The sequence below is a fragment of the Elgaria multicarinata genome, chromosome 1 (assembly GCF_023053635.1).
Source record: "Elgaria multicarinata webbii isolate HBS135686 ecotype San Diego chromosome 1, rElgMul1.1.pri, whole genome shotgun sequence".
Classification (NCBI taxonomy): Eukaryota; Metazoa; Chordata; class Lepidosauria; order Squamata; family Anguidae; genus Elgaria; species Elgaria multicarinata.
This window is the reverse complement of record NC_086171.1, coordinates 138,569,663-138,597,539: the sequence shown is the minus strand read 5'-3', so window position 1 is coordinate 138,597,539 and position 27,877 is coordinate 138,569,663. Positions and strand designations below refer to the sequence as shown.

The window sequence follows — 27,877 nt, the reverse complement described above, 5'->3', positions numbered from 1 at the left end:
TCCTGCTCGTTTTGCTGAAAAAAGGAAGGAGCCCTTTTGTTCAGGGATGGGACCAGGATCTAGTAGAGGATCCAGCTAGTGAGAGGGATGGTGGGGAGGCAATGTCTGCTGATTTCCCCTTTCCATTCTAGAGGGCGCCCCAACCCTCTGAAGCAGTTATTTATAGGCACAAGAAGCTGAAGGGGGGAACCTATGAATAATAGCATTTATTTATTTATTTATTTATTTATTGCATTTCTATACCGCAGAAGCTCTCTGGGCAGTTCACAAAAGTAAAATTATTCCCTCTGTATTACCCCTACAAAATGTTAGCTGCTTCATCGAAGTAGTAGTAAAAGAATGCAAACTAAACTTTGTTCTGCCCTCTCACAATACATGTAATATATTAAGTTGGGAGGAGCTTCTGGCTCAGTCTTTCCCAACCATTATCCTCCAGATGATTTAGACTACAGCTCCAATGATTCCTGACCATTTTGAAGGAAAGGCTGTTCTAGATACTTTGGTGTTCGATAACTTGCAAAAGAATCTCACCAGGTTTGTGATGACCAGCTGGGAGGATTGCTCTGCAGAGTACGTCTTAATATAGTCTTTGAAATGGGAGTTGACTAAAGCTAAGCAATTTCTAAGAGCCCAAGGGAGTTTCATGAGCAGAGCAAAAACCTCAAAGGGCCACATTCTGACAACAGTGCACATAATTGATTCTCTTTAATTTTCACTGCTACCCATTTGGGCACTCTGCTTGTCTAATGGTGTCAGAACAAAAAAAAAGTGTTACATAATGCACGGGGTGTATCATTAAGATGAACATTCTGTTATATTCAGTCTGCCTTTAGGGCATGCTGGAGCTATTTTTATTTTTGTAAAATCGTCTCCTTCATCACTACAGTGAATGCGTGCTTTCTTTTAGAGCCAATTTAATTTAAATTTTCTCAGCTTCCCTCTGTGTATTTCAGACCCACTGTCAGAGCTTTGTCCTCATACCTGCTAAGCCTATGGTTTGACTTTATTTTAAAAACAGCTTATTCCAGTGAAGTGCCTGACTGAAAATAATTAATTAAATAAATAATAACAACGTAGCAGGCATTTTTTTAACAAGATCTCTCTGTTACTTATTTCAAAAAAGTTACTGACTGGGAAGCATCTTTGCTGATTTCAAAGGAGCTTGCTCAGTATTGTTAGGACTGCTGAAAACATTTTGCTTATAAAGTGTAGTATTAAATATGTACTTGAAAGCAAAGGTTATTTGCAGGAGTGGTGTCTGTTTTTGGGAGCTGTTGGAGGCATCTTTGGGCAGCTGCCAGTGCCCTAGAAGAGACCACAGTTTATTCCCGTTATGGGTCTTCCTTTTGCTAAACACACACTGTCACACAGAGACATTCTTATTGTGTTCTGAAAGCTGCCATCTTTATTTTCAACTATGCCCTGGAAGATGGCTCAATTTAAGTGGAATTGCTGAGGGCAGGGGGAAATGGCCACCTGGGGCTGTTGGCGCTATCACAGTAACTCCCCAAGACCCCCAAACACTAGGGATGACCACCATTTGGAACTTTGTTGAAAGTCCCACTGAGCCCTGGAGCTGGCTCAGGTGAGCTAGAAGAAGAAAATGATCATAGGAAAGTGTCAAACAACACAAAGGAGGCACAGAATTTAAAATGTAATACATAGAGAATAAAGCTATGTTTAATTATGAGAAAATTTTAAAACTATACGTTACACAGTATATTTGTAAGAATCCGTACCAGATTATTATTATTTTAAAGTAATTTCTCAAGAGGAGATAGGTTGGTTGGCTTCTGTAGGCTGAAACTGAACAAGTGTGGACGCATAGTGGGAAAGTATGCTGTTGTCCTTCGTGGCCCACATGTATGATTTGGATTTTATTAAATTGAAACAAGGTACAACTGTATATATGTGCCCCTTCTGTGCCCCCTAGATTGTTGCGAAATGTTAAAAGCAAAATAGAAATGGAACAATTAGAATTTTTAAAATATTTTTTCATTAGAAATCTTCATTCCTTTTCAAAGACAAGGAGTCTTTGAACAAGGACAGACTCCAAGTCCTTGGGTAATAAATTTAGTTGTAATACTTTGTTCTTCAGTGTCAACGCTTGGTGATTTTCTTTGCATTTTATCCACCTCTCAGATGATTTACTCCATTTCATTTGCAGAATAAACATCCCTAAGCTGTTACCTTGACAAGACTAATAAAAAATTAACATAAGTAAGTTCCAGTGATGACTCACAGGCTAAGAAAAAAAATATTATTCATCCACGTACAGACAAAGCCAGTAAAATCCACTGGAACACCCCACTTCTTTTGGCATGGACAAATCCTTGATAGATAACAGTGACTAAAGAATATCAGCAATCTTTCTGTTAGTAACACATAATTTGCACTCATGTTTAATTGTAGGTGAGCATCAGCTGATCCCGTCAGATTTACAGTGTGCTTTCCACTAGCTGTATTCTCAATTATAACATTGTAGAAGACAATAACATTGTGCAAGTCACTTCACCTTTACAGAATAGAAGAGGGCATTGAGCGCATTACAATCTAAAATTTGACACGGGGAGCAATAGAGGAAAAGGAAGGAAGATTGTTTTCATGGGTGCCTTCCCATACACTTAAGATTTTCAATAGAGGCCCTTCCTCAGGTTCCCATTATTAGAACTGCATCAGTGGGCTATGGGGAAAAGGTGCCGGTATCCCAACTGTAGTTTTTTCCTCTAGTCTGCTCCCAAACTCTGCCCCAGGAGACCAACAGGCCCAGCTGATTGGTTCCTGGGACATGACCTGGGTTGCTACAATGTGTCCTAGATTGACTACTTCCCAGCCTCTACTGAGAAGCATCTTGTCCTTCCCTACAACCATGACTGGATATAACTGGGGCTCCCGGGAAGCAAGGAACTGTTTATTTATCATCTTTGGATTCATGTTGTATTGCCATTCTACTTCAGGGTATCTGATAGGAATTAAGCAGTCAGAGTTTAGCAAGACATGAGTTTTGGGGGCTTGGCACTGTGTAAGGAAGGAGTCTTTTTTCTCAGTTCTTCATGAACTGACTGTTTCACTGGGTATTTCTCTATTTTCATTCTGTTCTCTCAATTTCCCAACAGAAATCTCTTGTTGGGGTAACTATGGTACATGGGTTTGTTGTTTATTCAATTTCTGCCCAGAAACAGACCTGTAGCCAGTGAAGTTGCTATAACATTCAGTGGAATTGAGAAGAAACACCAAGCAGTGTAGAACGGAAGTGAAAAGTCTGGAAAATAGAAAGCTCTTTGCCTGATGCCAAAATGACATCAAGGTGGGTGCCAGGCCATTCTCTCTGGTTTCAGACTGTAGTGAAATGGATGAGGAGAAATAAGGATGAGGAGACCAACAGAGTATGATGCCCTGTTTACTGAAAAGAGGAGGAAACCAGAGGACAGCTTAATAGAATGGGAAAAAGATAATTAAGATTTACTTAACAAAGAAGGGGGAAAGCGGGGAAGAACAATTCAAATAAATAAGCATTGAGGTTAGTTCTAAAAAATAAACTAAAAAAGAAAAGAAAGGAGGAAATGGAGTTCAATAATTTAGGACCAGTGCAGATGTTCTGTAAATACATATAATTTAAATTCTATTAGGGGAATATCAGGAAGGAAGTGGTTGGGGAAAATGTTTAAACCTCCCTTTCTCCCATGTGGTGGTCCTGATCTAGATTGGTGGTACATGCTTATTTGTGAGCAAGGGGCAATTGCATGCTACAGAGTTATGATGTGTCATTTGGTGTGGGCAACTCCAGATGTTTTGGCCAGCATCCTTCACCATTGGCTATGCTGGGGTAGGGAAAATTTTTAGATAACCTTTTACTTGAGAGGTTCTGAACATAGTCTGCCTGGAAATATAGATTCCTGCAATACCTTTCATGAATACCCCTCAAGATTGCTCCCCACAACAGTAGATGAAACCTCTAGAAATCAGTACCAGAATGATAGACTTCACTCAGACTCGCAAACTTAATGAAATGGTTATAGCTTTAAAACATCTATTAAAATAATTTAAGGAAGTTAAATACACACACAAACCTCCATTCAGCAAAGCAAATAAAAAAAATACTCACAAATCTGGCAGCTTTCTGGAGAAAAAGATCTTTGCTAAGACAAACAGATCTTTGCTAAGATCTTTGCTAACTCAGTGACAACACTGGTGTTATACTCTTTCCTCTTCGCAAGAAAAAATCCCTATGGTCTTAAGCCCAGCAACTAGGCTCAAGCCAGTGCTGAAAAGTCAGCTTAGGTCTTGGCTTGGGAGAAGAAAGAAGAGTATCTATATACTCATAAATTCTGCACCACTCATACTGACTCTGCAAAGGAGCTCTTCTCTGCAGAGGGACTTCCATTTCTCCCAGGCAAAACCAAGGAGTCACTGAGGTCTACATGCTAGGCTCAGAGCAGTATCCTGGATGTCATGTCTGAGAGAAAGGAAAGGAGACTTTTTCCTCTCTGTTCATAAAATACCCTTCTCAAAGACAAAGACCTCCCTCCTAATACATATTAATTTATTCTAAAACAAGCTGATATGCCTGTTGTTGCTCGGGTCCGTGAATAATATTTATAACATTTATTTGATATATAATAAATTTCTATGCAACTTTTTCATCTTTAGATTGGTTGGGTTTTTTTAGTTTGGTTGAGTTAGTAAAATGTTTTGTTAGAATAAATGGAAAATCGTGTTAATAAGAACTGTATTTTAAATTAGAACTTCGTGATAAACCACATTTTTTGTTTTACCTGAAAAGCCTACACCTCCCATAATGCTTTGGCCGGAGCAGCCGTCTAAACTTCAAAAACAATCAGGACACACAACACCCTTTCTACCAGTTAAAAAAGATGCAAACCTAAAAATATGTTTTCAAAATATACCCGGCATTGCCCAGATATCTGAATAACATATAGTTATTGGATCCACCAACTTAAAGTAGCAAGCTGGTGCTAGGTCTGTGAATGATCCTTTAAACAAATCAAATTCATTCCCCCCCCCCTTACCCTCATGACAACCCTGCAAGGTAAGCCTGTCCTAGGCCTGTGAGGTAACTTTAAAACAAATTAAATTAGTTTCTTTTCTCTCTCTCTCTCTCTCTCTCTCTCTCTCTCCCTCAACGCTTGGCCAAGGCTGTCTTGAAACTGTCACCATGATTTTCCTTGTCCCCACAGAAAACAAAAACTACAATTCCCAGCATGCCTCTTGCCCAGAGCTGCGACCTCCTGCTCCTGATGGGGCTTAGTAACTGAGGCAGCCAACCCAGGCACTCTCCCTTCAGGCCACAGCCTGATAAATCTTTCCTCCCACCCAAGTCTATTGAAACAGAAGAGTGAATGGAGGAATGACTGACAGCTAAGGCTAGAATGGAATGGTGGGCAGAGTTAGTGGCAGTTGGGGAAAGACAGTTTGTGGGGGCAGAGTTAGGACTGAGAGATAGTGATGCCAGTACTACACCTCCCAGCATGCCTTTGGAGGCCCTCAGGTGCCCATGTCCTCTGAGAGGTGCTTTCCTCCTCTCTTTGCTGATGCTGCTCCTTGACAGAGCATCCAGGAGTAGCATCGCCAAGGAGGGGAGGTAAGCAGCTATCAGTGGGCATGCACAACTCCGGCCAAGTCCTTCTGGGACTGCCTCAGCCCACACTTCTCACCCACGAAGTGCTCCTTCAGGAGCCTGTACTGAAGGGCCGGGACTGCTCTGGGCACTTGCCCCCCTTCGTCAAGCCTGTTTCTGGGCATGCACAAAGTGCTTCCCTTTCCTCCTTCCCTCCCTCCTAAGGGTGAAGGCTGTGTGTGTGCTTCCCTCAGTTTCTGAGAAAAGTGTTATCAGGATGGAGTGTCTTTGAGCATGTCCAGAGTTTGGCCTCTCAAAGTCATGCTGTTGTACCTAGTCATGATTTTAAAACCACACATGGCAGGTGGGACGAGGCACCCCAAATGGATGCAGCCCATTTATGTGGGTTGTTTACTTTTATGTAGAATTGGGTTGACTGCTTGAGACTGAGCTTAGGAATCATAATGGCCACCAAAGCCCAGTAAGTCTGGCCTCCCACCCAAGGCATGCTGGGAATTCTTCCCAAGGCATGCTGGGAATTGTAGGCGTAGACCTAGATTTTTTATTAAATTCTTTAAAAATACTTAAACCCCCAAAATTCATATTTTTAGATTTTTTTTCTGATCCATGTATATGAAGACCTGTCTGGGTGAACAGCATTAAGGTAGCACCATATGTGGAAGTGGGTGAACATTTTGGGACTTACGTGACACACACATACTTTCCCCTTTATAGGTAGAGATATCTAAGTCTATTGGTCCCCTTCATCAATTTAGATCATGCTCTTCCCAGAATGTTCCATCCTTTCTGACATACCTGTTTATCTCAAAACTGGACATTACTTCTGCTTTTCATGTGGTCAGCTGTCTGGTTTACTTCTCTGTTCTTTTGGCCTAAATGACACCCTACCTTTCTATCTTTCTATCACCCTGGACCTTTCTAGTTCCTTTAACAGGAATACATACAGTTGGTACAAGTCACAAGTTCTTATGACTAATGTCTTTGAGCAATATCAAATCATATTTCCAAATCATAGGCCTCATCTACACCAAAGTATGTAACCCTTGATACAGTGTTTTATGTGTGTATGCCTTCTTGCCCCCTTAATATTAAAACATTACCCCATCACTTGTACATCCATTTAAACCCATTCTATGCTATGCCAACAAACTCTTATAACCCCACTTTTTCACATATTCAGTGAAATTTCAAATGAAGAAAATATCCTTCACTGGCTAGTGGCTGATGGGAGTTTTATGCCAAACCATCTAGAGGGCCACAAGTTGCCTACTCCTTTTCTACTATAATGTGCTTTACATGGGTAATCCTCTTGAAAACAGCTTGTCTTCTAAAGTACCTATTTGGCTTTGTCTTGGACCTGAGGCACATGTCCTCATGCTTGCTTGTAATACATTCATTCAAGCAGCTATCCTACAGCAAGTAATACTGATAGGCTTAGATTCAAAGGGAGCCTTGCATGCATAGTATAATCTTCTGGGATCATCCATCTGTATTTGTAGTCACCTGTGCTGCCCAGCAAGCCAATTCTCCAAATCAGGCAACATTAGGAGTGGCTTTCAGTGATGTATGAGAAATTACATGGCAGGTGGTGATGGTGGAAAGAGGTAGAATCTGTACAACAGTACTTGCACATGGTGATAGCAACCCTGGATCCTAGACATGACCAGGATTTAAAACTAGTTCAAGTATGTTTACTACTTTGTGTGGTTCCTGTATTATATTTAGGACTAAATTGAGAGTATCCCCTTTGATAGAACAATAATTTATGATGCACCTAGATAACACACAACATCTTTGTTTTCTTTTAGGGATCCAAGATTTTCCAGAAAATATAAAGTGCTGTAAGTGTTTAACTGTAATTGAAGCCAGTGTCAATCCTATTTCTAAGTGAGTATCCCTCAATGGAGTGAAATGTTTCTTTTATATGTGCAGTGTTTTACGTATAAAAGTTTGTAATGTGAAGTGAAGGTATATTCCATGTGTAGAGTTGTCAATTTATTTATAACAAAAATGTTAAAAAAATATTTGAGCCACATGTGAAGGAAATATTTGGTAACTTCCAAATTAGATTACTGCAACGCCCTCTACATGGGGCAGCCTTTGAAGACGGTCCGGAAGTTGCAGCTTGTGCAAAATGCGGCGGCCACATTGATAGCTGGAACAGGAAGATTTGAGCATATAACACCGATTCTGGCCCGCTTGCATTGGCTGCCTATATGTTTCCGAGCCCAATTCAAGGTGCTGGTTTTAACCTATAAAGCCCTACATGGCTTCGGAACACAATACCTGATGGAACGCCTCTCCCGACATGAACCTACCCGTACACTGCGCTCAACATCTAAGGTCCTCCTCCGAGTGCCTACTCCGAGGGAAGCTCGGAGGATGGCAACAAGGGAGAGGGCCTTCTCAGTGGTTGCCCCCCGACTGTGGAATGATCTTCCCGATAAGGCTCGCCTGGCGCCAACGTTGTTATCTTTTCAGCGCCAGGTCAAGACCTTTCTCTTCTCCCAGGCATTTTAACAGCATTTAATAACGTTAAGTTTGTTTTAATGGACCCCAGAAGTGTTGTTTTAAATGAATACTGTTGTTGTTTTTATACTGTTTTTATGTTTTTTAAATTTTTTGTATACTTTTAATGTCTACTATTTTTAATTGTTGTAAACCGCCCAGAGAGCTTCGGCTGGGGGGCGGTATATAAATGTAGTAAAATAAATAAATAAATAATAAATAAATATATGAAGGCATAGGAACTCTGTGGTGGAATCTAGGGGAAAAAACAGAGAGATACATTTTAAGGGTTGTACCTAATCAGTACTGATAGAGTAAGGGGATATGTTGGTGAGGCCATGGAGAATCCATTATACAAAGATTGTAAGTCTCAGTTTTAAAATAAAGGAAAGAAATAATTCAGCATTTTTGAGACCACAGGAAGCTGCCTTATACCAAGCATAACCATTGGTCCATCAAGCCCAATATTCCCTATAGTGACCGGAAACGACTCTCCAGGGTTTCAGAGAGAAATGTTTTCCAGCATTACATAGACATGCCAGGGATTGAACCAGGGTTTTTTTTTTTCCTTATGCAAAGCTTGTGCTCTACCATTGAACTTTTGCCAGCAGTCGCAAGACTATCTCATACAAAAACAATAAGGTAATGAGACCATTGACCAGCAAAAGGAATCAGTGTTGGACTTAGATCTGGGGGAGGGGGGCTGGTTTCAAATCCCATCTGAGACTCCCTGGAGTGCTTAAGAATTGCTTCAGTTCTCAGTTGCATCAATTCTCATCTTCAGTTCTCCATCCGTAAAATAGGAATAATAGAAGTCTCTTTTACCAGGTTTTTAAGACTAACAGAATGGAGAAGGTAAAGCATGGAAAATTAAATTCTGAGATTTGGCAGGCCAGAGCAGAGAAATGCAATGGATTCTCCTGTTTAGAAACTTGAATTGATCCAATGTGGTGGCACATTTGTATGTGGATCATATTACGTCAGTGCTGAAAGAGCTGTCGTTTGTTTCTTAGATCAATTAAAAATGCTGATGTTCACCTTTAACCATCTACATGACTAAGGACCAAGGTACCTTAGAGAACATCTTCTCCCTGACCTGGTTCTTGAGTCTGAGCCTAGCGATTGCATGTTCAAGGTTCCAAGGCTGGGATCAGGCAAAAGGCAAGGACTCAAGAGTCCAGGTAACAGGTAATGAAGTCCCAAGGCAGGTAATAGGCAACAAGAACCCAGTGCCACACAGCAGTCAAGGAGCAGGCAGGAGGAGAGTCAGTTCAATCCAGAAATACTCAAGCCAAGTGAAGCTGGATTCAGGAGGTCTGGTTGATGTTTCTTGCAACTTTCCCAGCCCTACACTGCTGTTTTCATGCAGAGGCTGTCGGAGACACACCCAAGGCTCAGCTGTGAGCTGCTTAGTGACTCTTTCTTAGCAAACCTTCTACATGCATGTAGACCTTTTCTCATAAGAACCCCTGTTGCTCAGTATAGATCTCCTTCTGAAAACTAGCACTCCTGTCTTTCCATGCAGTGTCTCTCCCAAAGGCTTGGGAGTTTCTCTGCCTCTACCTCTTAGGCAGAATACTTTCCCTCCACAGGTAATGCCATCATTGTAGTCATGCCTGAGGGCCTGGGCTCCTCCTAGTCTACTGGCGGATCCTGGACATTGCTGGTAGCAGGTGGTTCATGGTCCTTCAGCTCTTGCTCTGAAGGGTAGTCTTTCAATGGGGGCACAACATTATTCCAGCCATCACAAAGGTGGAGGGTCCTGGTTTCCTCGAATACTGGTGATGGAAGTGGCTGACTAGAGTACAGGTGTGAACATCACTTGCATCTTCCTAAGAATGCTCCTTTGGCCTGTATCCCTTCCAATCAGTGAGATATTGAAGGTGACAAACCAATATCTATGCCACCTCATACTCCTCCTCCCCATCCATGAGCACTTGTGGAGACACATCTGAGGGATCTTGAAATGGATGATCTGATGACATAGGAACCAGGAGGAACTGATGGAACACAGGATGGATCCACATGGAAGGTGAAATGATTGATCTGCATAGTAATACGAAACATATGGCATCCGACGTATGGCTTGGCCAGCATGTTGGGAGGTGGCAGGATGACGTACATCCCTGGTACACAACCTGCAGTTGATGCTTCTGATCTGTAAAATGTTTGTAAGTCTGTTTAACTTGGTCTAGCTAGTCCACAGGCCCTGATGTAAGGCCTGTAAGGCCTGAAGGAGATGGCCTACAGCCAGGATGGAGAACTCTGGGGAGGTACCTGGGAAGAGCCTGGGATAATACCTGTAGTTGACCTAAAAAGGTGTCTGCAGGGTGGAGGAGTGACCTCCACCAAAAGCAGTAACTCCCCCGAGTTGTCTTGTTGGTAGTCAATATAACACTGCAGGTACTGTTCCAAGGGGAATTAATGTGTTCTACCTCCTCATCTGTATGCAGGTGATAGGCTGTGGAAAGATGCATCCATTAGGAAAAAAAAGCTTTTCCAAAATCAAGCAGTGACTTGTGGTCTGCAGTCCAGAATTATGCTGTTGGATGACCCATGCAGGCTAGAATGGCCACGCTCCCTTCTGACATGGGCAGATCTTTAATAAAATCCATAGAAATGGTCTTCCATGGACCAGTGTAATCAGTAGTGAATGTAGCAAACTGGCGGGCTTACCGGGTTGTTTCTGTCCCGGTAAGTTGTCACAAATCCTGATGTACCACTCCACATCCCTGCATAACCGAAGCCCCCAAAATGCATGGATGACCAAGTGAAACATTTCATATAGTTCAAAATGACCAGCAGGCCGGTTCTCATGGCACAAGCAGAACATTTCTGCCCAGAGAGAGCCTGGAGGTGCATAAATCTGGCCCTGGTGGTACAAAGGTTTCCCTTGCGTGATATAGGGACACCCCCTTTTTTCCTGGGGGTGACTAACTCCTGTAATCAAGTTTGTGCAAGGATCCGGGTTCTAGTCCCCACTCGGCCATGGAACCCCCCTGGGTGACTTTGGGCCAGTCACAGACTCTCAGCCCAGCCTACCTCACAGGGTTGTTGTGAGGATAAGGATTATGTACACCGCCTTGGGTTCCTTGCAGGAAAAGAGGCGGGATATAAATGTAATAAATAAATAGTTATAATTTGGCAGGGCCAAAGCAGCAACAAAGTTTTCCGGTCTCAATACTGTGGACATCTCCTCCTCCTCTTCTGGGGAGGTCTACTGTAGCTTTCAAGACAACACTTGTGCCCATTTGTTGTGAGGGCTTAGAATGTATGTCACTTTTAAATTAAAGCATGAAAAGAAGAGAGACCATCTTTTGGTTAAGTTGTTGATTAAGTTTTCAGCAGCTTGTAAGTATTTCAGGTTTTGGTGATGTGCATACTTCCATCAGGTGAGCTCCAGGAGATGACACCTATTCTCAAAAGTCACCTTATTGACCAACAGTTCTTTATCCCAGACAGTATAGTTCTGCTCTGATGGACTGAGTTTCCAAGAGAAATAGGCACACAGCATACATACTCCATGGGTAGGTAAAGGATGAAGTTGCAGTATATGTTAGAAGTGTTGGTCTCGATCATAAATGGAGTCTGTGGATCCATGTGCTAAAGTATGGCTTTTGAGGTGAACAGTTTCTATAACATTGAAAGGCCTGCTAAGCAGTTTTTCCCCATTAGAAATGGTCTTGGGAAAGAAGTGAATCGGTAATGGAGCTGCAATCTTTGCAAAGTCTGGGATAAAACAATGATAATAATTGGTAAAGCCAAGGAATTGCTAAAACATCTTTTACATTTCTGGAAGTCTGCCAGGACCCTATAGTCTTCACTGACACTGAATCCACCTTGAGATTTGCAAGGCGATATTTGGTTCTCCAAATATACACCCTTTATAAGTTAAAGGCACATTTCCCCAGTTTACCGTCATTGCAATGTAGCCCTTGCATAGGTGTCATGGGTGGTTGGATGAATAGATAAGAATGTATCTAGATAAATGCTCACAAATCGACCTAGGTAGTCTCAAAAGATGTCATTCATGAAATGCTGAAAAACAGTCAGGGTGTTATGCAAACTGAATGGCATAACAGTATGTTCAGAATACCCATAATGCATCTCAGAGGCAGTCTTCCACTCATGGGAAAAGAAGATGGGAGCAGCTAGAAGTCCTAGTTTTGCTTTGAAGCAATCCTAGCTGCCAATATGATAAGTTGTTTTTTAAAAAGTACGGGGGTAGAGCAAATTGACAAATGTCAAGAAAGGTGACCGAGGGCACACTGGTGTCCGTGGATGCTACATTGCCTACCCCTGTTCTAGCCTACATTTCTGCTACTTAAATGAAGAGAATATAATAATGCATTTTTAGAATGCATTTTATTTTATTTATAATGTATTTTTTATTGTTAGCTGCTTCAGCAAACCCAGAAACAGACTGAATATAAATGTATGAAATAAATATAACAACTCAACTGAATTTATTCTGAAAATAAAAATGCATTTATTCACCACCTGTGTGGTTCACCACTTTGAGGCTCATCTGAATATTATTCTAATACTGAGAATTATCAGTTTAGATTTTGTAGAAAAATACATATATTACTGAAATGGTTTATATTGCCAAAATTATTTATCCAGCTTTTTTATTTATATAAAAGCATGGTCTCATTCCATGAAAGTTAAACATATATATATATTTACTCATCCTCAACCCCACATCTCACAAATTAAAATGTGTGTGTTTTTCCAAATTATGCAAATTTGAACTTAAATGTGTCTGGTTTGCACATCGCATTTTTAAAAAATTGTGGGTTACTGTGTATGATCCCAATTGCTCACACTGCATGGATCTTCAGTCCATGGGTTGGTTAGCATTATGTCTGAACCAGGAACTCTGCCTTGTGTCTCCCATGACAAGCAAGAGAAACAGCTTAACAATAAGCATATTTTTTTCTCTGGATTGTTGTGGAAGAGACAAGCCAGAGTTTCTGTTTCACATGGACCACTAACTAAAACATAGAGGGAAGTGATCCGTTTCATTCATGATAAACCTACATTTTTTTTAAAAAAATGTGGGTTGCTGCTACATGTGATCCGCATCATTGAGAAGTTCTGTCAGGTATTGGACTTGCATATGTTGTGGATTCTGTGTTCATGCCCAGACTCAGGTGGCAGGCAGTTCCCAGGCCTTAGCAGAAGAATGGGATTCCTGGACCTGAGGCTTAACATTATTATTATTATTTATTTATATAGCACCATCAATGTACATGGTGCTGTACAGAGTAAAACAGTAAATAGCAAGACCCTGCCGCTTAGGCTTACATTCTAATTAAATCATGGTAAAACAATAAGGAGGGGAAGAAAATGCAAACAGGCACAAGGTAGGGTAAAACTAACAGTATAAAGTCCAAACAACATCAAGTTTTAAAAGCTTTAGGAAAGAGAAAGGTTTTTAGCTGAGCTTTAAAAGCTGCGATTGAACTTGTAGATCTCAAATGTTCTGGAAGAGCGTTCCAGGCGTAAGGGGCAGCAGAAGAAAATGGACGAAGCCAAGCAAGGGAAGTAGAGGCCCTTGGGCAGGCGAGAAACATGGCATCAGAGGAGCGAAGAGCACGAGCGGGGCAATAGTGTGAGATGAGAGAGGAGACATGGTAACAGGGTCAGCACAGTGGTGTACATTGTGTGGTGTACACAGTAATGTACATTGATGGTGCTATATAAATAAATAAATAATAATAATAATAATAATAATAATAATAATAATAATAATGGTGGTAGGCTGAGATTGATAAGTGCATGTTGGATCTCTCTGCCTGGCTCTGTTGGCTCAGAGCAACCTTTCCTGGGACTTTGTTTTAGGAGATTGGCTGTGTCCCTTTGAGGTGTCAGTGTATGCGGCGTCTGGGGAAGCTCAAAGCTGTTACTGGCGTACCCTATTCACACAGCCCTCTCCGAGTGTTTGCCTTAAGGATTGTTTCAGAAAAAGGAGCCTAAAGCTTTCTAACCATTGTTCAGCTTTAAGTGTGTTTTGGAGACTCTGTAACCATTAAGCTTGCCTACCATGTGATTTCCTCAATAAAAGAAGTCTCACATTGCCAGCATATGCGAATGCCAGAGGGAACAGGCATGCACACGACAAGTTCCACACTGCAGTTTCCAAACATGGAAGAGTTCAAGTTTTGTCCTGCCCCCACTTCCTGTGAGCCAAAGTATGTCTCCAGAATATGGTTCAGTTTAGAGCGCAATGGGAACCATAGTTTTCCATAGTGTATTCACTCTAAGTAAAAAGGATTTTACAGACCTGAAAGGTAAGGGTTAACCAAGCTCCTGAAATGAAGAGAGCTAATTGCATCAGCCAGGGTGTGCTGATTAGCAGCACCTGGGATGTTGCTGGTCAGGTTGAAAACCCTGTGTATATATTCTGTAGGTAATGTTCATGTTGTGGTTGGGTAGTTGATGTAGTCGGTGGTGGATGGTTGTTAGAAAATATATTTATGATTAATTGGACCAGCAGACTGTGTCTTTCTTTGGACTGGAAGAAGGGAAGCGCATACTCTGTCAGGTTATGGGCCCAGAGCTGACTTGAAAGCCCTGATTTTGTTTGAGTGGATCCACTGGTGCTTAAGGCATCTTCTTGAGCTGTTGAAGGTTTTGTAACGAGGCCTGAGAACACCAGAAGATATGGAAGCTGAGGCAGCAGTTGTGGTGAGTGGAGGAATTCCTTTGAACTGACCAAATGAACATAACTACCTAACGTGGTGCATTAAAATGGAAATGTACCTCCGGAGGGAAGGTCTCTGGGATGCAGTCAGTAATCCTCCAGTAAACCCTACTGCAAGAGAGCTGAGAGCTGATGAAAAAGCTAAAGCATGTATAATTTTGGGTCTGGAAGACAGCCAACTTGTCCACATTCGTGGGTTAACAACATCCAGTGAATGCTGGAATGTTTTGCAACAGATTTATGGCCGTGACACTCCAGGCAGCAAGATTGCTTTAACCAGAAGGCTATACAAAGCTAGCTTGAAGCTGGGGGAAAGTTTATCTCAGCACTTGCAAAACATGAGAACTTTGTTTGCAGAACTGGAGGTAAGAGGAATGACTTTTTCAGAAGCAAACAAAGTATATATTATTCTAAGCTCCCTAGATGATTCCTGGAATATGATTGTTGCCAGCTTAGAATCAATGCCAGAAAGAGAGCTTACTTTGCATTATCTTACTGGGAGGCTTCTCAAAGAGGAGCAGAAATGGACTGATAAAGCAAAGGAATGTGCCTGTGAAAAAATAAACTTGAGAGGAAAAAAAGACATGGAGGAGGCAGCGACCAGCGGAGGAGTAGAGAGAGCTCTGGCTGTAAAGCGTTGCTACAGATGTGGATCAACACAGTATCTGAAAAGAAATTGTATGGCTCAGCTGCAAGAAGGGGCTGAGAAACTCAGGAACCAGCGATTAACAAGAGGCAAACGTCAGCAGTTTGTTTCAGTGGTGAGAGCAATTGATGAGCTGCAAAAAGAAACCTGGCTCCTAGACTCTGGATCCAGCCAGCATATCTCCAACAGAAAAGAAGATTTTGTGACTTTGAATCCAACTTCTAAAGACCATGTTAGTTTGGCAGATGGAAAGAAATCTGCAGTTCATGGTCAAGGGCAAGTGTTTGTGCCAAGCATGAACAAAACATTTGATGGGGTATTACTGGTGCCAGGCTTAGAGTACAATCTTTTAAGTGTTTCCTCTCTTACACAGGATGGATATTCTGTGTTATTTAAAGGGAAGTATTGCAAAGTAGAAAAAAATGGAATTCTCTGTGCGAAAGGTGTGTTAAAGGACAGGCTGTATGTCATGTTACCTAAAGAAAATATCCCTGATAATGTAAATACTGCAATGTATAACAAACCAGTGCATGATAATTGTATACATTTACTTCATAGAAGGTTAGGTCATGCAAATTTCAGAGCTTTGGCCGAAATGCCTGAAATGTGTGAAGGGTTAAACATAAAATAGTGTGGCAAGTATTTGGATTGTGCTGCGTGCAAAGTATCAAAATCAAAGGCTTACCCTGTTAGTAAACAGAGTAATAGGTCAACGAAAAAACCATTTGAGTTGGTGCATGCAGATTTAATTGGTCCACTGCCACAAAGCCTAGGAGGGGCAAAATATGTACTGGTAATAGTAGATGATTTTACAAGCTATGGGTTCTGCTATTTGCTCAAATCCAAAAATGAAACGTTTGAGACATTTAAAAGCTGGGTTGCTTGGGTGGAGAGGAGGTTTTCCTACAAAGTGGCTCAGTTACAAACAGATAGAGGGGGAGAGTTTCTTGCAGGTGTTTTTCAAGGTTGGCTGAAGCGGCAAGGCATTTGGCATTGCAAAACAAACCCATACTTCCCCAGTGAGAATGGTGTGGCAGAACGGAGGAATGGTGTGTTACAAACCATGAAGGACTCACTGTTACAGGATTCAGGATTGTCAAAGCATTTCTGGGGGGAGGCTATCTTAACAGCGAATTATATACTGAATAGATTATGGAGTTCTGTCATGAACAACACTCCATATTATCTGCTGTTTGGAAAGAAACCAGTGTTGTCTCATTTAAGAGTATTTGGTTGTTATGCATGGGTGCATATACCAAAGGGACAAAGAAGAAAGGGTCAGCCTAAGGCAAGGAAACTGAGTTTCGTTGGATACCAACCTGGTTCTAAGGCATATAGATTTACACTTAACAATGGGAAAGTTGTAATTTCCAGGTCAGCAGAGTTTGCAGAACAGGATGGTTGGGAGAGATTACATGCAAACACAGAGATAATCATGCCACTAAGTGATAGTGAGGAGACAGAACACAGTTTGCAGCCGTCACAAGAATCAGCAAAGAGTCCAGAAAAGAAAGAAAGCATTCTAAGTCCTAAAGTAGAGAGAGAGGAGGGGGAAACTGCAATCTTTGTACCCAGACGTTCTGAAAGGGCAACAAAAGGCATACCTCCAGAGCGATTCACTGTGGGGGAAGTGAGAGTGTGTCATATAAGTTATGAACCTCAATGTTTAGAGGATGTGTTGGAATTGCCAAAAGCTGAATCTAAAAAATGGTTTGCGGCAATGGATGAGGAAATGCAATCAATGGCACAATACAATGTCTTTACACCAACACAGTTGCCTAAAGATCAGAAAGCAGTTGGCTGCAGATGGGTATACAAAAAGAAAGTTCTAGTGTCTGGTAAAGTAAAATACAAGGCACGTTTAGTAGCACAGGGATTTACACATAGAAAGCACTTGAACTTTGATGAGACCTATGCACCTACTGTTAGGTCAGAGAGCGTAAGATTAGCTTTGAAATTGGCAGCATTAGAGAAATTTGAAGTCAATCATTTTGACATCACAACTGCTTACCTAAATGCAGAACTAAAAGAAAATATTTTCATGATGGAGGCTCCTGGGTATGAAAGTGGAAAAACAGGAATGGTGTATAAATTGAACAAAGCCATCTATGGTCTAAAACAGTCAGCCAAAAATTGGAATCAATGTTTAGATGAAGTTTTACAATCCCAAGGTTTTAAAAGAAGCTTGGCAGATCCATGTGTGTATACCAAGTGTATACACACAGTGTATACCATGTGTATACCAAGGGAACAGGAGAAAAACAAATGATTTTGTTACCTTTTGTGGATTATCTTTGTTTGATGGCGAGTAAAAAGGAACAAATTCAAGACTTTGAAAAGGAAATTGGTAAAGAATTTCAATTGAAAGATTTGGGAAATATTAAAAACTATCTTGGAGTTGAAATTGAAAGGGCACAAGATGGCAGTTTTCTGCTAAACCAAAAACAGAAAATTGAGCAATTATTAAAAGAATATAATTGCAAAAGTGTCCAAACTCCAATGGTAGTAGATTTTCAAAAGAATATAGGTGATACGTATTTTCAAGACCCAGACCTTTATCAATCTACCATTGGTAGTCTGTTGTACCTGGCACAATGGTCAAGACCAGACATATCCAATGCAGTGAGCATTTTGAGTAGATTGGTGGCAAAACCCACAACAAATGCATGGCAAGCTGTAAAAAGAATAATGAGGTATTTAAAAGGCACTCAGGACAAATGCTTAAAATTAAGTTCATCAGGAACACCAAATCTGGAGTGTTACGTGGATAGTGATTATGCTGGAGACAGAAGTGATAGAAAATCTACCACTGGCATTGTGGTAACATTTGCTGATTCCATAATTGGCTGGAAAGCAAGGAAACAAAATGCAATTTCTGTTTCTACTGCTGAGGCAGAATTTGCAGCACTATCTGAACTGTGTAACAAAATAGTGTGGTTCAAACAACTGTTGATAGATGTAAATGTGCCAATTGATAAACCAATAAAAGTAAACGAAGACAGCCAAACATGTATCCAGATGGCTAAAACTGAAAGAATGCATGCCAGGAGTAAACATGTGGATATAAAATATTGTAATGTTAGACAATCTGTAAATAATGGACTGATAGATCTGGAATACTGTGAATCAGAAAATAATGTAGCAGATCTGATGACTAAACCATTATGTGCAAAAAGGCATCAAGAGTTAATTGAGAAACTGATTATGGTAAATCACAATATGTAAACTGTTTTGTGAATGTTCATTCAGGTCAGTAAAATGGAGGGGTGTCAGTGTATTCACTCTAAGTAAAAAGGATTTTACAGACCTGAATGGTAAGGGTTAACCAAGCTCCTGAAATGAAGAGAGCTAATTGCATCAGCCAGGGTGTGCTGATTAGCAGCACCTGGGATGGGATGTTGCTGGTCAGGTTGAAAACCCTGTGTATATATTCTGTAGGTAATGTTCATGTTGTGGTTGGGTAGTTGATGTAGTCAGTGGTGGATGGTTGTTAGAAAATATATTTATGATTAATTGGACCAGCAGACTCTGTGTCTTTCTTTGGACTGGAAGAAGGGAAGCGCGTACTCTGTCAGAGACTGGACTCATAAATAAATGACAGATATAGTTCCTGGAATATCGGTGACCTAATGTTCCAGAGAAGTTTAATTTCTGCACTGATTTGGAGAGATGGCCCTGCTGTTACTAACATCAATTGGACCTTTGCCAAATGAAGAATATACAGATGTTCTTTTAAACAGTTAGTTTTGCTATTCTGTTGCAACATTTTTTAGTGCCTGTAAAGTTATAATGAATGAAACTATGTCTGAAACTATCTATGGTACCATTAGGCAGATGTTTTACAAAGTGTCAAAATGGTTCTTCTTTTTGGTGGCTATGGAATTGAAACATACTAGGAATACATTGGCTAAGGCTGCAATCCCATGCCCTCTTACCACAGAGCTTCGTTCTGATTAAACGTGCATAGGTTTTGCTGTAAGGAAGTAAATGTTCAATTCATTTAATGCAACTTCCTCCAAGCCAGAAGTTTACAAGACTGAATTGCCCATATAGAGTCTATATTCTGAATTGTCATATAGAGTATATATTCTGTCGTAATTTACATCAGGGTTGAGCAGATTATTGACTCCCAGCAATCCTAACCATTGGCTATATTAGCAGGAACCTCTGTGAGCTAGGCCAAAACATCCAAAGATCTACCTCCTGCTCACCTGTGATTTAAAGTATACATTGTTAGGCATTAAAATATACAATTTATGACTCTTGTGTATATATAGTTCTATTGTTTTCCCTCTGTTTTTACTTCAACTGCACAATATTGATTTATCAATTATATCATGCTATTTTTTTCTGTACTAATTCAATTATGCCAATGCAAAATAGGTGCAATACATAGCCTGTACAAGAATAATAGTATCTTATGGTCATGTTGTGGGGACAAATGGCAACACATTTCAAAGGACAGCAGTCCTCAATCTGCATAAAATTGCATTATGCTCTCAGTATCAATAAAAATGTTTCATTTCAGAGGTTATAAAAACTGACATTGGTATCATCTGATTACCATTTCAAAATTAAATCTACCACTGAGAAGCTTACATAGACAATGAAAGAGCTGATGTAACCTTAAATTATCAGGTGCATAAATCTCCCAAAAGAGTGATACAGTGTATCATTTGTTTAAATAACAGGCAAAATGTTGGCTCTAAGAAATGGCTCGATGCATTTTTCTGAATTTACTGCGCAACAGTGTGGATATGAGTGAGGACATGTATCTACTGGACTTATTGTTGTATTGTTCTTATAGTAGCAAAACTTAACCCTTTAATTTGTTTTTTTAGACTCCCAGATGGTTTCACACAGCTTTTAAACTTGACCCAGCTCTACCTAAATGATGCCTTTCTGGAATTTCTTCCAGCTAACTTTGGAAGGTAAGCATTGCTTATGTCAGTTCCCTGTTAATCAAGACTATTGGGCTTCATAAGACAGCTTACAAATTTTTAAGGCATGGAAACTAGAATATGCACTTTATAGTAACTATGGTTCTTTTCTTTCTGAATTATGTGTGGAATTTAACTTGAGGTTTCTTTGGGCCAACTGATTTGTAAGCTTGGAGAAAGAGATTACAGAGGAGAACTGCTACTAATGAAATGAGATATTGATAGAGATAGAAGAGAAATATTTCTGTCCTGATGACAGCAGAGCCAAATCGGCCACACCAGCAGGCTATATCGGGTGTAGAAGCTCTGCCCAGGGGACAAATCTGGCCCACCTGAGGTTCTTCATACCACATCCCCTTCTCCCAACCACCAATCATTTGTAGCAAAGTCCCAGATTTTGTGCAGTTTCTCCCCACTTCTAAAACATCAGAATGCTTCTTCTGAAGCTTAGGTCCTTGCAGTAAGAGATTTAAGCTAAAATATGATGGTAATTTTGGCCCCACTCCTTTTGCCTTCAGCCACACTCACCACTGGAATGGGTCCCTCAGGAATCTCTCTGAAATGGAATCCGGCCTCAGGCTGACAGAGGTTCTGCACTCCTGGGTGATACCATAAAGTACTGAAGCCCAGCCTTTAGTCAACAATACAACTAATACAAATATGTAATAAAATTTGCCAATATTTGACGTTGATTGTCTTTTGGGGGGCAGTGATATATAGTGGATTGTGATGAGGCATATTTTTTGTTTTGCTGGTGACAGCAGAATCCATTTGGATTATGACAATTCAAGTACATAGAAGACAGCACAAAAGACCCAAAGATGTGTGATCCAGCTAATGGGAGGTTGGTCTGGACCAGAGAGCTCTGGGTTCAGTTCCGTCGTTAATCTTGGACTCCAAATTGACTGATGTGTCCTTCTCTCTGAGCTTCAATTTCCTCATCCTTAAAAATCATAGAATTTTTAATCAAAAGTAAAAATAATAATAATTTGTAATTAATAAAAAGACACACACACACACACACAATTGTTTACTTCATAGAGAGAAGGTAGTGATTGTAACATATTTTGTGGTTTATACTGATATAAAAATATAAAGAATGATAACATTTTTTAGAAATGACATGATATTGGCATCTGAGTAAAGCATATATGTTCCTGACTGATTTTTTGTATGAAAGAATCTTAGGACAGGTGTTGCGGTAGCAGGTTTAGGAAATAACTTTTGACAATTGACCATTTTTGACAATTGCATACAAGCAATATAAACAGTGGCTAGGTTCACACTTGGAACAAGTCCTCTGCTTGTGCACTCCTCCCTTCATTTGCATACACTACTTAATTACCTTCTGGCTTATGGCAAACCATCATTTGTCATTACATCTGCTTTGCACTTACGTGGTAAACTTGGATTGAACACTGGTTTACAATTCTGGATTAAAGGGCAAGCACAAACCATAGATTGCCATTACATCCAAACTGGCAAATTGTGATTTGCTGCAAACCAGGATGAAACTAATTAAACATAGCTCACAAGGAGAGGAGGGAGCATATGAGTCCAAGTCTCAGTCATATAACACCAAACTGTCTCGCTGTCTTCATACGCTGCTACTTTTATTTAGGATTGCCAACTGCCTCGTTTGTTTTTTTCCAGGACAGTCCAAAAATCCACCATTTCTGTATAAAAAGTCCTGCATTGCAGGATAGGCAAATTGTTTTTTCATTTTACGGAATAAAGAAATAAATAAAAAGATCATAATTATACTGTCAAAACATATATTCTTATATTTTGAAGATGCTCATGACTTATTCAAACCTATGTCATGAACAGTACAGTTACCTAAGCTTTCTTCTAAAATGTTCAAAATACAAATACTCTGACAAGGCCATAGCCATTTGTCAAGATAGCAAGTGGGGGAAAGCTCTCTCTGAAGTGCTGAATCTCTGTTCCTGCCCACATAATGGATAGCATTCAAAGTTTGTGCTTGACAACAGTAATGAATCTCTGTTACTGATGCCTACCACTACTATCTTTCCTTTATCTCACCTCTATAAGGAAATGAACTGAATTAGCCTATTGAATAGCGGTGGAAGCCTAATTCTGAAATCAACCTCCCCCTATCACCTCTTTTAATCTCTAACATCCGAGTTTGCCTCATTCATTTTCCTTATGTCTAGACTTTTGATAATTTGCCCCAACCTTTGGTGACTGCAATTTGAGAAACATGTTTTTATGACAGAAATGTCCCATGTTCCATTCAAAATTGAGTTGGACGCAGTGTCTTAGTTTGGATGCTTAATTGCCTGATTACGAAACCGTAGTTTAGCGGACTCATCTCCTTCCCTCCTTAGTTCTTATATTGTGATCTAATTAAACTGCAGTTAGCCAATACATCTGAAATGGGGGCCTGTGATTTAATGTCAGTTTGATAACCGTGTTCTTAAACCACAATTTTAGTTGATTTAAAATCCGTGTTAGTAAATTAAAATTAAATCATGGTTCCCTATTTCAGATGCATCAGCTAACTGTTGTTTAATTAAACCAGGATGTAAGTACCAAGGAAGGGAGGAGGGTAGGATTGAGGAGGCGCACACAGTCCTGTCACAGACCTATGGTTTAACAACCTGGGAACTGGGCATCTGAACCAGGCCATTGAGATCACTTGGTTGAAGAGACTATAATAAAGAATTAGAGGGTACCCTCTTGTAGTTATATACTTTTCCATTTTAATGGTAATTGTGATATGTGTTATGTTTGTGTATGCTCTATTGCCACCGTGCTTGTTTGTATTATAGACACAAGTCTGAGCATGAGTCATGTCAGATACCTTACAGAGAAGCAGGGAAAGCAAGGAGAACCATAAGTGAATCACGTATTTATTTTCCCTGCTTCTACTGTAATGTGCAAAGTAGGGACTGGCACATGTCACTTGTGGTACAATCTATGAGTTCTAGCTCATTGATCTTTAGCTCATTGATCTCATTGCAGGTGAGATGCTCCAGTTCTGCTTTGCATGTTGCAACAAAAGTAGGGAATGCGAAAGTGCAAGTTGCTCACACTTCTGTTTCTCTGTTTCTCTTTAATGTATGGACCAGTACTGACTCATGGCATCTACTATGACAGAGGATGGTACATATCATTTGCCTTTTCAGTGTACTTTTTACATTCTTATCTACCAATGGGGTCAGATGCTGGTGTGTTTCTAGGTAAGGAACATCCATGCAGCTTATAGACACATTAAATTATCTTACTAATTTTTGGTCTTGTGGTTGCACTATTTTGGCATGCCTCTTGGATCTTGCAACAGCAAAAAATAGATGAACGTGGAGTAGGATTTTGACTACACATTTCCACATTTTATTTTTTTTAGTTGTTTCCTGTAGTTTAATTTCAAGAAGGCATGCCCCCAGGGATGATGTCCCATAAAGCTATTAGAGGAAGCTATTAGAGAAAATAAAGTTTCCTTCAGACACTAGAAGTCTTGCCCAAATGAGGAAAACATAAAGGAACACAAACCTATACAAAAGAAATGAAAGCAGACAGTAAGTGATGCAAAAAAAAGTATTTTGAGGAACATAACTCTAATAACAACAAGGCCAACAATAAAATATCATTTAAGTATTTCAGAAGTTGGAAACTGTATAGGGAGGCACTTGGGCTGTTAGATGTCAATGGAGTGAAGGTGTACTAAAGGAGGATAAGAAAATTGTAGAGAAGCTGAATTAATTCTTTTCATCTGTCTTCACTGCAAAAGAGCCATGCCTGAACCAATATCTTAAGGAAGAGAGTCTGAGAAACTGAGACAATTACTCGTGACAGGATAAGACATGCTAGACCTTAATGACAAATTGAAAGCTAACATATCATTGGGCCCAGATGGTATCTATCCTAGAATTCTAAAGAACTCCAATGTAACATTGCTGATTTTTTATCCAAAAATATCTGACCTGTCCCTGAGATTGGCCTCTGTATCAGAGGACTGGAGATTGGCGAAGGTACCACCAGTTTTTAAAAAGGGATCTAGGAGAGATTCAGGAAATTACAGGCCAGGTTGCTTAATGTCTTCTGAGTAAATTTATGGAAAACATTATTAAAGATAAACTTATGAAGCATATAGAAGGACAAGTTCTGCTGAAAAGAATCAACATTGCTTCTGCAAAGGTATGTCCCGTCTCACTAACATTTTAGAGTTCTTTGGGCATGTCAGCAAATATATGAACAGGTTTGAATTGGTAAACTTTATTTACTTAGACTTCCAAAAGGCTTTTGACAAAGTCCCTCAGCAAAGACACTTGAGCAAACTTAGCAGCTGTGGAATAACAGGAGAGGTCTTTTGATGGATTGGTAGTTGGTTAAAGAAAAGGAAGCAGAGGGTTCCAATGTAGGAGATAAAAAGTACTTTTTCGCACAGCACATAATTATATTATGTAATTTGGTAACACAAGATGTAGTGATGGCCACTGACTTGGATAACTTTAAAAGGGGATGAGACACAATCATACTGCCACTGAGTTGCCACTCTTTCTCGTGCACTTGTAGGACCCACCAGAAGTGCCACAGGAAATTTCCTAAAATGAGCTGAAACACTAATTTCTCGAAGACGATAGGCTAGTGAAGCTGCCTTCTGTGAGCTGTGCTGACCTTCCTCACTTCAGGAAAGAGTGTTTCAGCTTGTTTGTGATTAGTTTTGGAACCACTAGCTTCCCTTTGTGCTAGCAGTGGATTGTGCTAGTATTTGGGCGGCATTGGTTAGTGCCTGAGGTTATCAGTAGCTACTAGTCATGATGGCTATATATTACCTCCAGTTTTGGACTGTATACCTCTGTATACCTGTTGCTGGGAAGCATGAGTGGGAGAGTGTCACTGCACTCATGTCCTATTTGTCTTCTTCCCACAGGCATGTGGTTTGCTGCTGTGTGAACAGAATGCTGGACTAGATAAGCCTTTGGTCTGATTCCTCATGAAACTTTTTTTAAGGCAATTTTGAGATGTGTTTCACATTCCAATTATCAGGGGGAAATAATGACATCATGATAATCCACATCAGTTGTTCGGTTTATACATACGTTTTAAAATAGTATGAATAAATAGTCTGAAGCTTTTTTCAGCTCTTCAGGAGTAGTTTGTCTAGCCTGATAGAAGGTAACTTTCATACTTAGTGTAGCTTATAGTTTAGCTACTGAGAGAGCAATTTTCTGAATGACTGGCTGGAGAATGCTCTTGGGAATGCTAGGGGTATTGTAGGGTTCCCCCCACACCTGTCTAAACATACTTAGGATTGCACCCATAAAGAACTTTAAACAGTTTGGTTAATTCCAACTTATATACAGGCCTGGGCCTGTCCTTAATCAATCAATCAACAGAGATTGTTGAAAATAAATTATATGTTGTTCACAATATGAAGCATACACATGAAATACATGGAATTACATGGTTTGTGCTCTAGAGACACTAGTGATGGCAAGGATATTAGCATTGTCCAAAATTCACTGCCATGATAGGCAGATATTCTGTTATTGAGTTCCTCAGTGTAGGATTTAGAATAGTCTTTCTTTTTTTCTTTCTTTTTTCTTATCCCTCACATAAGTCCTCTTGCTTTGATTTTCTCTTTTGCAGTTTGTATTCTTTCAGCTCATAGGAACATAATTAATTCATTAATGATTTTTTCTACAGTGCTCTAAGAGTCGTGATGCATTTCGAGATAAGCTTCAGCAAGTCAAAGTAAATATATACATGCTGAATCATGTGCAGGGTGTTTTCTTTTATATTTGTCCCATTTGCTATGAAAAGAGTAAATCTTATATGCAGTCATTGATGGCAACCTGCATTAATTTCAGCATTCTGTATTTTTCCCTATTTAATTGCTCTCATGTGGCTTGTCAGGATTTTCTGCAAGAATACTGCCAGCAGTCACAGCTGATGTATGCTGTCTTGAAGTTACTTAATATTCTAGAGCTGGAAATATCTGCTGAATATTAAGATTCAGGATAATTGTCTCATTGGAATAATCAGCAAAAATTAATTTAAGGCTGTTATTTTTAGCGGCAGACATATGGCTATAATTCTGATTAGAGGCTGGCCAGGTGCATGGGAATAATGTCAAACAAATATATGGCTAGCATAATTTGTATTGGAACAAAGAGCTTCCTAGCAATTCATGTATATGGTTAATATTGTCTCATTTGAATTTATACTTTTTCATCTTTAACACTTCCAGACTTGTTAAATTACGAATATTGGAATTACGAGAGAATCACTTGAAAACTCTACCAAAGTAAGTGCCTATGTGTTTTAGTTATTTGAAATGCTCAAAGAATGTATTTTTTTCTTCTTTCAATCTAAATTGTGCTGGTTTGCTGAGTGATTTTCATTGCAACTTGTGTTTTATAACTTTGGGGAAATTATTCATTTGAGGATATCTTTTAAACCAACAATAATAATAACTCTAAATCATAAACTTTCATTGACAAAAAGGCAGATAAACATTAGATCACAACATGTGATCTGATGTATGCTTAATATATAATTTGATAAAGAATTATGTATGAGAGCTCAACTAATGGAAAACACATGAATTACACAGAAATGTTTTTCTAGTATGGAACCAGCTTACATCACAAACTTGGTGTTTTGTTCATATGCATAGGAGGCACTTGCTTTTGTGAACGTCTAGATTGGCATTAATTTTTTTATGATCCTGCACTGCTGCAGTTTTAATGCGGTAAGTCTCTAAACCAGTATTCCCCAACTTGTTCCCTCCAGATGTTTTGGACTAAAACTCCCAGCATACTTGACAATTGCCATGCTAGGTTAAGCTGATGGTAATTGGACTCTAAAACATCTGGAGGGTACCAGGTCGGGAAATGCTGTTCTAAACCATGGTTAGGAGTGAGCAACATTCTCTGTGCTACTCCATCTCCGATTCAACACCCCCATTCCTACCCCAGATTTAACTAGTAACTTGTGCACAGGCAGTAACATCGTCAGCACTAACCAGATTCCCTCTTAATGAGGATCTCTATAAACCAGATTCAAACCAGCCAAGAGTTATTTATCATATCTTATCTTCAGTGCAAGGCTACAATGAAAATCAGTTCTCTAAATCTGATTTTCTGAATTCACTGCCCTCTATGAATTTGTAATCCTATACAGTTAAACACTCACATTTATATGGGGTCCAGATGTATGAATAAATTAAGCTGCCATCTACTGAGTTGGACTTTTGATACGTCTTTCATCAGTATTGCCTACTCGACTGATGGCACCTCTCCAGGATCTCAGGCAGGGTTCTTCTCCAGCCCTGCTATTTATTGGACATACCAAGGATTGAACCTGGGTTTGAAGCTCAGAAAGCATGTGCAGAGCTGTTGCTCTTTGCCTCTCCCATATTGGACATTCCGGTCAATACATTTACATTTGATACCCATTACCTTAGTTCTTCTGCACTTTCAGATGATAATCCATTGATTAGACCT

General features: G+C 39.9%; 1 protein-coding gene across 1 annotated transcript in view; it reads left to right on the top strand.

Annotated features, from left to right (window-relative positions):
- Positions 1 to 27,877, top strand: part of LRRC7 (leucine rich repeat containing 7) — a 244,485-nt gene that overhangs the window by 105,807 nt on the left and 110,801 nt on the right. Inside the window, exons 4-6 of the mRNA XM_063137517.1 lie at positions 7,408 to 7,486; positions 20,304 to 20,393; positions 26,620 to 26,676. Of these exons, the coding sequence (XP_062993587.1) occupies positions 7,408 to 7,486; positions 20,304 to 20,393; positions 26,620 to 26,676 (226 nt within the window). The remainder of the gene's footprint in view (positions 1 to 7,407; positions 7,487 to 20,303; positions 20,394 to 26,619; positions 26,677 to 27,877) is intronic.